The sequence below is a fragment of the Muscardinus avellanarius genome, assembly GCF_963383645.1.
Source record: "Muscardinus avellanarius genome assembly, chromosome: 3".
Taxonomy (NCBI): domain Eukaryota; kingdom Metazoa; phylum Chordata; class Mammalia; order Rodentia; family Gliridae; genus Muscardinus; species Muscardinus avellanarius.
In genome coordinates, this window is record NC_137788.1 from 118,400,533 (window position 1) to 118,413,518 (window position 12,986).

The following is a 12,986-nucleotide window of genomic DNA, read 5'->3' on the forward strand; positions in this document are numbered from 1 at the left end:
ATGGCTTGGTGAATTTTCAAACTAAAAGCATTCATGTAACCAGTATCTAGATCCAGGGTAGATGGGAGTCAGCTATAGTAGTAAAACCTTACAAGACAGGCAAAGGAAAACACCCATGAATATGATCATATAATAAAAACTATAAAATGTCCAGCAGGCTCACAGTCTGAATGTGTCTTTCTAAAGTTCCTGAACACTGTCTAGTGTTAGCTGGAGATCACAGGGAGTATGACAAATGGAGAGATGGCGCAGCCCCACCCCCACAGCTCCCCACTTGGCCCCTCTGACCCCCATTCACCATCGCCCTTTGTGTTAGATGTCTGTTCGTCCCACTTTATCCGATGCAGCATAAGACGCTTAAATTTCTTCTGGGCCTTGGGGCCTGGAAACAGAGAAGGAGAATTTTGCCATAGCTGTAGAAGATGATGGGACAGAAAGAACCTCTAAGCACACTTAATGCCCAGAGGTTAATGTGATAGCTGAAGCAATCCCAGAAATCACGTCTGTGGCCTACTCTAATACACACAGATGCAGCCTATTCTATCCAGGTATGGCTCTAAAATACAATCGCTTCCTCCCTTCTCCCCGCATGGCTCATAACTCCTCTGGGGAAAACCTCTCTCCATTGTTTTCAGACTCACCCCCTTCCACCACTACCACGTTGACGTCCTTGTGCAGCACCACCACCCCTGTCAGGTACAGCTGCCCAGCGTTGGCCTCAACCTTGAACTTCTTGGCTGGGTTGCTCAAATTCCGAACTCTGGAGGAGGGAAAGTTTAGTTATGTCTTCAATTTAAGCATCAGTAGGTGCCTGATGGAATAGCAAGCAAATAAACAGATGAATCCAACATGGCTTCACTAAAATTAAAGATCTCTGGAGCAAATATATATCCACTATCTAATATTTCTTCAGTGTAGCATTGTGCACCTTACCAAAAAATAGTAAGTACTCAAATTTTACTCTAAGAAGCCAGGCGTGGTGGCGTACGCTTGTAATTCCAGTACTTGGGAGGCTGAGACAGGAGGATCGCACAGGTTCAAAGCCAGCCTCAGCTACTGAGTGAGGCTCTCAGCAATGTAGTGAGACCATGTTTCCAAATAAAACACAAAATAGGTCTGGGAGTATAGCCTGGAGGTAGAAAGCCCCTGGGTTCCACCCCCAGTACCGAAAAATAAAAAATAAAAAATAAATTTACTCTAAGAAGCCAAGTGTGGTGACACATGCTTGCAATCCCAATATCTGGGAGGCTGAGACAGGAGAATCACAGGTACATGGCCAGCCTCAGCTAATTAGTGAGGCCCTTCCCAATTTAGTGACACTCTATTAAAAAAAAAAAAAAAAGGCTAAGGGTTTAGCTTGGAGGAAGAATGCCCCTGGGTTTAATCCCCAGTACCAGGGGAAAAGAAATTTACTCTAACGAGGGAGTCAGGCATGGTGGCACATGTCTGTGAGACCAGTACTTAGGAGGCAAAGACAGGAGGACCACAGGTGTGAAGCCAGCCTCACCTTCTCAGTGAGGCTCTCAGCAACTTAGAAGACTCTGTTTCCAAATAAAAAAAATAAAATAAAATAGGGCTAGGGGCATAGCTCAGAGGTAAAATACCACTAAAAACCAAACCAAAACAAAAAAAGAATGAGGGAGAGGTAATTACTGTCATCTAAAGATAGCTGAAAGATCATTGTGTCCGACAGCATTAAGATCTACAATTTTAGCTGCCATCCAGACGCCTAAAATGTGGTCCTTAAGTAAGCACGAGAATTTTCTAGGGGACATGAAAAACTGTTGATAGGAACTACCTATGAAGGACAGGAAAAATCAGAGGACAGGGAGGGGCTCTTAAGTAGTGCCCTCCTATACTGTTATTTATTTTGGCGGGTCTGGGGATGGAACCCAGGGGCATTCAACCTCTGAGCTACAACCCCTGCCCTATTTTTTATTCTTTATTTTGAATCAGGGTCTCACTGAGTTAAAAAGGGCCTCACTAAGTAGCTCAGGCAGTCCCCGAACCACGATCCTCTGGTCTCAGCCTCCCGAATGCTGGGATTACAAGTGTGTACCACCACGCCCGGCTTCTTTTATTAATCTTAAAAGCATTCAATACCTTTGTAATAATGTACCATTCTTCTAATAAAGAACTAGTTAAAAGAAATAAGCACATTTAAGAAATAGAAGATACACATGTACTCAACCTAAAAGAATAAAATTAAAACACTGAATCAATGCAAAAGTAGAAAAAGATTTACAATGAACACAGTTTGAAACAAGGATAGATTATTGCAATACATCAAGATAAAGATATAACTAAGAAAAAACATTCTCTTGGTGGTACTGGGGGTTCCTGGAAACCCTTCTACCTTCAGGGTACACTCCCAGACCTATTTTTATATATTTTTTAAATTTGGAAACAGGGTCTCTTAAGTGCTGGCTTCGAACCTGCGCGATCCTCCTGTCTCCGCCTCCCAAGTGCGGGGATTACAAGCCTGCGCCACCACGCCTGGCTTGAAAAGACATTTTTAAACTTCACAGTGGATGAACAATTCTTAGTTTGTAACTTGGCCTAAGTATATTTGTTCATTCACTCATTCTTCAGAACAAATATGAATTAACAAAGACTTGAATTAGAAGAATTAGATAATTATAAAAATAAGTCTTTAGCCCTCACCACTGTGAAAGACTCGGTAGCTCTTGATTTACACTGGGGTCATCCTGTGAGAATAGGGCCTGCTGGGAATACTTTTAGGCCACAATGTTTCTGCCTCAAGCACTAAGGGGAAGGACAGCCTCATATGGACACCTACCTATATACAGATATGTGTACCCCCTGTGAAATGTCTTCTTTAAGCTTTTTAATTTTCTTGACCTTTCTCTGTTCTGCCGTAAGTTTTCGGGCAGCGTTGGCCTCTTCGTGCGCTCTGTCGTGACAGGAATGACATCCACAAGTGAGAAAGGCATTGAAGATCAGAGGCAGGGCTAAGGGAAAGAGAGAGCAACAGAGGACTCTCCCCTCCCTCCAACTGTGCAACCCCCGGAAGAGTTGGGGAAAGGCACCTGCCCTGGGTTTCCGCCCAATCCCGTGGCACTTACTTCTGTCTTTTTGCCATCTGAGCTCTGACATGGGCTTCTACCTTCGTGGGGTCTTGAACAGCTTCTGTTCCTAATACTCGCATCAAATTAGAAATTCTCACTGTGGTGGAGAAAGGACAGCAATCAATTTCCTAAGTTACTTCTCTAGCTGGGATAACTTATCTCTCCTTTGATTCTGTAAAACAAAGCCCTCAAAGAAAGATGTTACGGTTTCCCTAGAATTAAAGAAACTCGCTGCCCTTTTTAGTAGCAGGGCTAAGACACATACCTTTGGGTTCTGGGGGCGGCATCAGGCCCAGCCTGACTTTCTCTTGAAGCTCCTTCTGTGCCTCCCTCCTTGTTTGCCTCCGAAGTTTCTTCTGTTCCTTCTTGGTAAGGTACACCCCCAGGGTAACTGGTGTGTCATTGTCAACTGTCAGGCAGAGAATGAGCAACAAGGTATTAAGAATATTAGCGATTCAGGTGAATATCAATCACATTAAAAGAAACTTTAGCCCAGCAAGGTGGCGCGTCCCTTAATCCCCATACTTGGGACACTGAGACAGAAGGATAGCAGTCTTGAGGCCAGCCTCAGCCCCACAGTGACACTCTCGGCAACCTTTTTCAAAACAAAAAAATAAACAGGCCTAGTGATGTAAGCCTGGAGGCAGAACACCCCTGGATTCAATACCCAGTACCAAAGGAAAGAAAAAAAAAAAACCCAAAACTTTATGATACTGAGGATTGAACTCAGGAGCATTCTAATTCTGAGCTACATCCTCAGCCCTATTTTATTTTTGATTTTGAAAGAGTCTAAGTTTTGGAGGGCCTCACTATAGGTTGCTGAGGTTGGCCATGAACTTGCAACTCTCCTGTCTCAGCCTCCCAGACACTGGAATTACACACATGCACTATCAAGCCCAGGTTATTGTTAGTTGTTTTTAAATTGTGACAGAGATAATGTTTTCTTTTTAGTGGTGATATGGGATTGAATCCAGGGACATTCTACTTCTAAGCTATACCTCCAGCCCTACTTTACTTTTACTTTTTTTTTTTTTTTTGGTGGTACTGGGGGTGGAACCCAGAGGCTTTCTACCTCCGGGCTATACTCCCAGACCTTTTTTATATTTTATTTGGAAACAGGGTCTCACGAAGTTGCTGAGAGCCTCACTAAGTAGCTGAGGCTGGCTTCGAACCCGTGCGATCCTCCTGTCTCAGCCTCCCAAGCACGGGAATTACAAGCATGCACCACCACGCCCGGCTTACTTTTAATTTAGAAGTAGTCTTGCTAAGTTGCTGAGAATGGCTTCCAACCTGCGATCCTCCTGTCTCAGTCTTCCAAGTACAAGGGTATGCCACAACACCTGGCTTATGGTTGTTTTTAAGAAGCATTCCTTTCAGCCAGACATTGAGGCTGGTCTCACAGTTTTGAGACCAGCCTCAGCAATGTAGGGAGACTCTCAGCAATCTATAGAGATCTTGATTCAAAACAAAGATAAAAAGACGGGTGTGGGGGCGCACGCTTGTAATCCCAGCATTCCGGAGGCTGAGACCGGAGGATCGCGGTTTGCAGACAGCCTCAGCTACTTAGTGAGGTCCTCTGCAACTTAGTGAGACCCGGTTTCAAAATAAAGAATAAAAAATAGGGCAGGAGGTGTAGCTCGGAGGTCGAATCCCCTTGGGTTCCACCCCCAGACCTGGAAAAAAAAAAGAGAAAAAGGAGTATGGGGAGAAGCTCAGAGGCAGAATGCCCCTGGGTTCAATTCCCAGCATCCACCCCCCCGCTACTCATATACTTCATAAGCAGTGTTTTCTAAGTAGTTTTTCTTTAAAAAGTTGAATTCTTTCATCAAATGAAATGAAACAAATATAGAAAACAAAATTAGAGCTGTTTTAGTTGCTTTTGGTGAGAATTTGAAATAAGTGAAAGCTATCTAAAATAGCATTTGGATCCCACCTACTCTACCTCAATGTTTAACTGGAATATGATTTGAAAATCACTGATCTGAGCCAGGTGTGGTGGCGCACGCTTGTAATCCCAACATTCAGGAGGCTGAGACCAGAGGATGAGGTTCAGGGACTGCCTCAGCTACTTAATGAGGCCCTCTGCAACTGAGTTGCTGATGCTGGCTGTGAACCTGTGATCCTCCTGTTTCAGCTTGCCAAGCACTGGGATTATAAGCTTGCGCCATCAAATCTGGCTTGAGTTTTTTTGTTTTGTTTTGTTTTAAAATACTTAAGAAGCCGGGCGTGGTGGCACACGCTTGTAATCCCCGCACTTGGGAGGCAGAGACAGGAGGATCGCGCAGGTTTGAAACCAGCCTCAGCTACTTAGTGAGGCTCTCAGCAACTTAGTGAGACTATGCTTTCAAGCCCCTGGGTTCCACCAACAATACCACACAAACACACAAAAAAAATATAAATAAAAATAAGACAGGCGTGGCAGTGTACACTTGTAATCCCAGCATTCAGGAGGCTGAGACCGGAGAATCGCGGTTCGCGGACAGACTCAGCTACTTAGTGAGGCCCTCTGCAACTCAGTAAGACCCTGTTTCAAAATAAAGAATAAAAAATAGGGCAGAGGGTGTAGCTCAGAGGTCAAATGCCCTGGGTTCCATCCCCAAACCCACAAAAAATAAAAATAAATAAATAAAAGCAAAATAAAGAATAAAAAATAGGGCTGGGGATGTAACTCGTAGATTGAATGCCCCTGGGTTCCATCCCTAGTACCGCAAAAAAAAAAAAAAAAAAAAAAAAAAAAAAAGAAAACTGCTCTGAGATTCTAGAGGATTTCCCCCCATTCCCTATGATTCTAAAAATACAAACTTTACTACCTACTACCTAAATCAGTGATTTTTTTTGGGGGGGGGGGGCTAGGTAAAGTCTATGAAAGTATAACCAGGCTGGGCATGGTGGCGCACACTTGTAATCCCTGAGCTTGGGAAGCAGAGACAGGAGGATCATGCAGGTTCAAAGCCAGCCATGCCGGTTTAAGAGACCCTGTTTCCAAATAAAAATATAAAATAGGTTTGGGTGTGTAACCCGGAGGTAGAAGGGTTTCCAGGAACCCCAGTACCACCAAAATAAAATAAGTCTGGGACTGTAGCCTGGAGATAGAAGTCCCCTGGGTTCCATCACCAGTACCATCACCAAAAATAAAAAATAAAAAATAATAGGGCAAGGGGTGTAGCTTGGAGGTCAAACGCCCCTGGGTTCCATCCCCAGACCCGCAAAAAAAAAAAAAAAAAAAAAAAAAAAAAAAAAAAAAAAGCCAGGCATGGTGTTGCACATACATAATACCAGTACTTAGGAGGCTGAGACAGGGAAATCACAGGTTGGAGGACAGCCTCAGCAATCTAGACCCTGTTTCAAAATAAAAATAAACCTGGGCATGGTGATACATGTTTGTAATCCCAGCATTTGGGAGGATGAGACATTCGCAGTTCCTGGACAGCCTTAGCTACTTAGTGAGGCCCTTTGAAATTCAGCGAGACTCTGTTTCAAAATAAAGAATAAAATATGGCAGGGGGTGTAGCTCAGAGGTCAAATGTCCCTGGGGTTCCATTCCCAGACCCGCAAAAATATAAAATAAAAACAAAAATAAAAATAAAACGGGCTGGTGATGTACCTCTCAAGTAGAATGTCTCTGGTACTGAGGATGGAACCCAGGGGGGCATTCAACCTCCAAGGTAAACCCCCAAACATATTTTTTACTCTTTATTTAGAAACAAGGTCTCACTAAGTTTTAGAGGGCCTCACAAAGTAGCTGAGGCTATCTATGAACCTGTAACCCTCCTGTCTCGGCCTCCCAAGTAGTGGGATTACAGGTGTGCATCACCATGTGCAGCTCCAGCTTTATTCTTGTGTACTACTATTGTACTCCTGCACGTCTTCCATATTTGTTTTGGTTTTTTTCTTTTTGTAGTAAGAATTTATTGGTTCAGATAGGTTTTACTTCTGGCTATGAGGTGTGTGGGGGGGTACTTGAAACAGGTTCTAAGTTGTCAAGGGCCTTGCTAAATTGCTAAGATTGGTCTCCAACTTGTGATTCTCCTGTCTCAGCCTCCCAAGCTCTAGGATTACAGGCACGCACCACTACACCTGGCTGAGAACATGTTCATCAATGCGCACAGTTCTGGAGTCGTGGTTGAGTCATCTGCACATTACCTGGAGGATTGAGCTGGGCTGGATGTTCAACAAGATTTGTGATTCCAAAATAATCTTCTCTCTTGGGATTTTCCTCTGTACTAAAATTGGAGGGAAAACAAAACAAAACAAAACAAAACCAGGATATGTGGGTAGAGATGATACCAAGAGAGGAATCTCAGAAACCCAATGAAAAAATTCACCCTCTATAATGTGCTCTACTGCTTTAGGCACTTATACATCTACTACAATATGTAATAAGATTATACATAATTTCCAGGATGAGAAAACTGGATCCCATTAAGGCTGGACGCACTCTCCACAACAGTCATTCTCAATCTTTTTTCTACCCTAATGCTCCAGACAGATGCCATGTTCTCGAATAACAGTAAGCCCGTGGGACAGTGTAGACAAAGGAAGGGTAAGAAGAGGCAAAGACTCAGTCTCTTAAAGTCATGTATCAGAATGATGAGCAGATAGAGCTAAAGTTCTCCACATGTGTTAATAAAGTTATAGTTATCACTAACCCATTAACTAAGAATCCTTGCTGTGTCCTATGACTGGATCTGTAAAAACTGTAAACACCAAAAATGTTGCAAAAAAAATGTAAGTAAGAGCCAGACATGGTGGTGTATGTCTGTAATCCCAGGACTTGGGAGGCTGAGACAGGAAGAGAGCAGGTTCAAGGCCAGCCTCAGCAACTTAGTGAAACCCTGCTTCACAGTAATAACAACCAAAAAAGGGGGTGGGGGGGGCTGGGGAGTGTGGTTCGGAGGTAGAATGCTCCTGGGTTCAACCTCCAGGACTACAAAAAAAAAAAAAAAAAGCAAAATATGTTTAAAACAATAACTGTGTAAATATAATAGCTGCATGTGGTAGTGCACGCCTGTAATCCCAGTACTCAGGAGGCTAAGACAGGAGGATCAGATAAAAGTTTCACGGCCAGCCTTAGCAACTTGGTGAAACCCTGTTTCCAGATTAAAAAAAAAAGGGTTGGAGACATAGTGCAGAGGTAGAACACCTCTGGGTTCAATCCTGTAGACCAAAAACAAAACAAAAAGCAAATGCACCTTGGGTTCTGGGTTCAATCCCCAACACTTAAGAAAAACAAAACAACAGATTTGCTTTTATAGATTTATATAACTTATTCTGCTACATTAACCTAGACAAACAGCTAAAAATATTGTTTAAAAATTTATGAGCTTCTTGCTGGGCATGGTGGCGCACGCTTGTAATCCCCGCACTTGGGAGGTGGAGACAAAAGGATTGCGCAGGTTCGAAGCCAGCTGCGCTGGCTTAAGAAACCCTGTTTCCAAATAAAAAAGTATAAAATAGTGGTAGTAGTAGTAGTAATAATAATAATAATAATAATAATAATAATAAGAAGAAGAAGAAGAAGAAGAAGAAGTAGTAGTAGTAGTAGTAGTAGTAGTAGTAGTAGTAGTAGTACCGGGAGTGTAGGTTTCCAGGAACCCCAGTACCACCGAAAAAAATAAAAAAATAAATAAAAATTTATGAGCTTCTTGAGCCAGGAGTGGTGGCACATGCTTGTAATACCAGCACTTGGGAGGTCGAGACAGGAGGATCACAGGTTCACTGCCAGCCTCAGCTACTTAGTGAGGTCCTGTTTCAAAAATAAAGAATAAATTTTTTTTTAAAAGTAGGGCTGGGGGTGTAGCTTGGTATTAACAAGCCTACTCACAGGTCGAAGCCATTGGGGATGATGTAAGAGTCCCACCACTCAATTTCAGGGATATCGCCTTCCCTTAGCTCTTTCTTAGGAGCAATGAGGGCAAGCCTCGTTGAAGTGTGGATGCCTGTTTTTCGAGCAGCCTGTGAAATCTCTGCCTGAAGCTTCTCCAATTGAGCCTAAAGACAAGATAAACCAGACAGGAAGATAAATTGGAGCCCCAGATAAGTGGCAGAATCCCCCCTCCATTTTGTGGTACTGCAGATTAAACCCAGGGGCATTCTACCTCTGAGCTACACTCCCAGACCTATTTTATTTATTTTCTTTTGTGTGTGTGTGTGTGGTACTGGGGGTGAAACCCAGAGGCTTTATACCCCCGGGCTATATACTCCCAGACCTATTTTTGGAAACAGGGTCTCACTAAGTTGCTGAGAGCCTCACTAAGTAGCTGAAGCTGGCTTCGAACCTGCGTGATCCTCCTGTCTCAGCCTCCCAAGCGCAGGGATTACAAGCGTGCGCCACCACACCCGGCTTATTTTATTTATCAATCTAGCAAGACGCTGTTTGAAAATAAATAAAATAAGCCGGGTGTGGTGGCTGAGGCTACCCTCGAGCCTTCAATTCTCCTGTCTCAGCCTTCCAAGTATTGGGATTAAAAGCATGCACCATCACGCCTGGCCCAAATTTTAAAACACCCCACTGTTGAACTCTTTCTGCCTAATGCAACAAGTTCACTTGTAAAAGCTTAGAAAAAAGCCATTCTGTTTTATCCATTCCTTGGTTTACTTACATATATCTTTCCCCCAGCCCTCTTCCATTGTACCACAGTTGTGTGCCTGCAGCTGTTCTGCAGAAATGGAATTCTTTGAAAACCTCACTTTAACAGGACAAAACAGAAAAGGAAAACTAATTGAATATATAGTCCATTCAATTCTCCAGGTGTTTGGAGTATCTAAGGGTGTGTGTGTGTGTGTGTGTTGGGGGGGTTAGGTACTAAGGACTGAATTTAGGGGTATTCTATCTCCAAACTATACCCTCAGCCCAATTTTATTTATCTTAAGCAGGGTCTTGGTAAGTTGCTGAGAGTCTCATTGAGCTGCCAAGGCTGACTGTGAACCTGCAATCCTTCTGTTTCTGCCTCCCAAATACTATGATTTCACAGAGGGTTTTGAATTGTTTCCCTTTACTGTTAGCTGTATGAGAAAATTATCAAACTCAATTTATTTCCCCCAAGCCAGGCGTGGTGGTGCACTCTTGTAATCCCAGCATTCGGGAGACTGAGACTGGAGGATCACAGTTTGCGGACAGCCTCTGCTACTTAGTGAGGCCCTCTGCAACTCAGTGAGACCCTGTTTCAAAATAAAGAATAAAAAATAGGGCAGGGGGTGTAGTTCGGAGGTTGAATACCCCTGGGTTCCACCCCCAGACCCGCAAAAAAAAAAAAAAAAAATTCCCCCCTAAGTAGAATAATAATTAGGAAGATTGCCAGATGTGGTGGCACTGGTCTGTAATCCCAGTATGGGGGAGGCTAAGAACCGCAGGTTCAAGGCCAGCAGCAACAATTTAGTGAGATCTGATTTCAAAATAAAAAGTAAAGCCAATTTGGACCTGTAATCTCAGTACTTAGGAGGCTGAAACAGGAGGATTGCAGACTTGAGGCCAATCTGGGCAATTTAGCCAGACCCTCAGTAATTTAGAGAGATCCTGTTTCAAATTAAAAAATAAAACAGAGCTGGGGGAGAGACTCAGAAGTAGAACATCCCTGGTTTCAATTCCCAGTACTAACCCCCCCAAAACAAAAACAAAAAACTGTGTGTGGTGGTGCATTCTTGTAATCCCAGTACTTGGGAGGCTGACACAGGAGGATCGCAGGTTTGAGGAAAAAAGCTTTGCAAGTAGCGAGACCCTCATCAACCTATCAAGACCTTGTTTCAATAAAACTAAAATGAGGTTGGGATGAATCTTGAAGTTAGAATACAATTTAGGAGATAAAAATCAAGTGTTCACTGAGCGTGGTGGTGCACACTTGTAATTCCTGTGCTTGGGAGGCTGAGACAGGAGGATCGCACAGGTTCAAAGCCAGCCTCAGCTACTTAGTGAGGCTCTCAGCAAATTAGTGAAACCCTGTTTCCAAATAAAATATAAAATAGGTTTGGGAGTATAGCCCAAACATAGAAAGCCCTTGAGTTCCACCCCCAGTACCACAAAAAAAAGAAAAAAAGAAAAGAAAAAACTTATTTCTTTAAATTACTTGTTTATCGAATTCCCCGCAACAAAGAGGATTGAGTGGACAGTATTTTTCTTTTTGTCAGCTTTCTTATTCTAAATTCTGGGAGCCGGGCGTGGTGGCACACACTTGTAATCCCAGCATTCGGGAGGCTGAGACCCGGAGGATCGTGGTTCGCGGACAGCCTCAGCTACTTAGGGAGGCCCTTTGCAACTCAGTGAGACCCGGTTTAAAATAAAGAATAAAAAATAGGGCAGGGGGTGTAGCTCAGAGGTCAAATGCCCCTGGGTTCCATCCCCAGACCCTCAAAAGAAAAAAAAAAATTCTGGGTTATATTCTAAGCTACATACCTTTGTCCGTAATCGTTGAGCAATCTTCTCAAATTTGCCCTTGTCATGAAATTTAAAGGTGCGTCTCTGGCGCTGGGAAGGGGCAATAGAGACTCGGGGGTCAAAAAAGGTATTGGACTCCATGTCCTCTGACGGCTTTTCTTTGAGCTGTTGCTTGAACTGTTCCCTCTTCACAGCACGGATGTTGGCCTTCAGAGTCGGCATGCGGTGGGTCAGTTCAATCTCCTTGCCTGTGGCATCTACAGTTCGACCTTGCTCATCGAGGATTAGCGGTGTAGGTTTAGTTTGATCTTTTAACTCTACTTTCCTGAAAAATAGCCCACAGGGAGACAAATCCTATAAGAAACATTTAAGGCGAACAGAAAATAAACGAAAGCAAAGCCAAAACAGACAAGTAGGTAAAATAATTCTAGTAAACATAATTCCATTGTTGAGTAAAATCTTGATTAAAAATATCTAACTGCCGGGCGTGGTGGCACATGCTTATAATCCCTGCACTTGGGAGGCAGAGACAGGAGGATCGCGCAGGTTCTAAACCAGCCCTGCTGGCTTAAGAGACCCTGTTTCCAAATTTAAAAAGTACAAAAATAGGTCTGGGAGTGTAGCCGAGAGGTAGAAGAGCTTCCAGGAACCCCAGTACCATCAAAAGAAAAAAATAAAAATAAAAAGTTAAAAATATCTAATTGGTCGGGCATGGTGGTGCACGCTTGTAATCCCAGCATTGGGTGGCTGAGACTGGAGGATCCGGGTTCATGGACAGCCTCAGCAACTCAGGCCCTCCGCAACTTGGTGATACCCTTTTTCAAAATAAAGAATATAAAATAGGGCAGGGGGTGTAGTTCAGAGTTCAAATGCCCCTGGGTTCCATCCCCAGACCCGTGGTGTAGTTCAAGAGATAGAATTCCCAAGTTCCATCTCAAGTACCCCCCCCCACACACACACAGAGCCTAAATAATCTCAATACTTGGGAGCTGAAACAAGAGAATTACAGATTCAGGAATACCTACTAGAGACTGTTTCAAAACAAAAATAAAACAGGGCTAGAAGTGTAGCTTGGAGGTAGAATGCCCCTGGATTCAGTTCCCAGTATCATATACACACAAACTAAAACAAAAAATCTCAGCTACTCAGGAAGTAGAAGCAGTAAAATACAAGTTCAAGGCCAGCAAAGGTAACTTTGCTAGAGAAATTATTTGCTCAAAATAAAGAATAAAATGGGCTAGAGGATACCTCAGCGCTATAGCACTTGCCTAGCAAGTTTGAGGTCCTGGGTTCAATCCCCAGCACCACCAAAAAGAAATGGAATAAGGTGAAACTGGGTTTTCTCAGCCTTTTGCCTAAGATGAAGTACAGTGACATCAAATTGGGCCTGGGTATGTACTTCAGTGGCACAGCACTTCCCATGCCAGCATGCACAAGGACTTGGGTTGTGCCAGCAAAGCAAAAATCACAGAACACCCTCCCCCAACACACACACACACACACACACACACACACACACACACACA

General features: G+C 43.4%; 1 protein-coding gene across 1 annotated transcript in view; it reads right to left on the reverse strand.

The window, feature by feature from the left end:
- Window positions 1-12,986, reverse strand: part of PRPF3 (pre-mRNA processing factor 3) — a gene marked incomplete at both ends in the record, with an annotated part of 36,611 nt that overhangs the window by 8,265 nt on the left and 15,360 nt on the right. Inside the window, 8 exons of the mRNA XM_080693307.1 lie at window positions 299-382; window positions 642-760; window positions 2,801-2,914; window positions 3,087-3,186; window positions 3,355-3,498; window positions 7,233-7,312; window positions 8,914-9,080; window positions 11,479-11,785. Coding sequence (XP_080549433.1) covers window positions 299-382; window positions 642-760; window positions 2,801-2,914; window positions 3,087-3,186; window positions 3,355-3,498; window positions 7,233-7,312; window positions 8,914-9,080; window positions 11,479-11,785 — 1,115 coding nt within the window. The remainder of the gene's footprint in view (window positions 1-298; window positions 383-641; window positions 761-2,800; window positions 2,915-3,086; window positions 3,187-3,354; window positions 3,499-7,232; window positions 7,313-8,913; window positions 9,081-11,478; window positions 11,786-12,986) is intronic.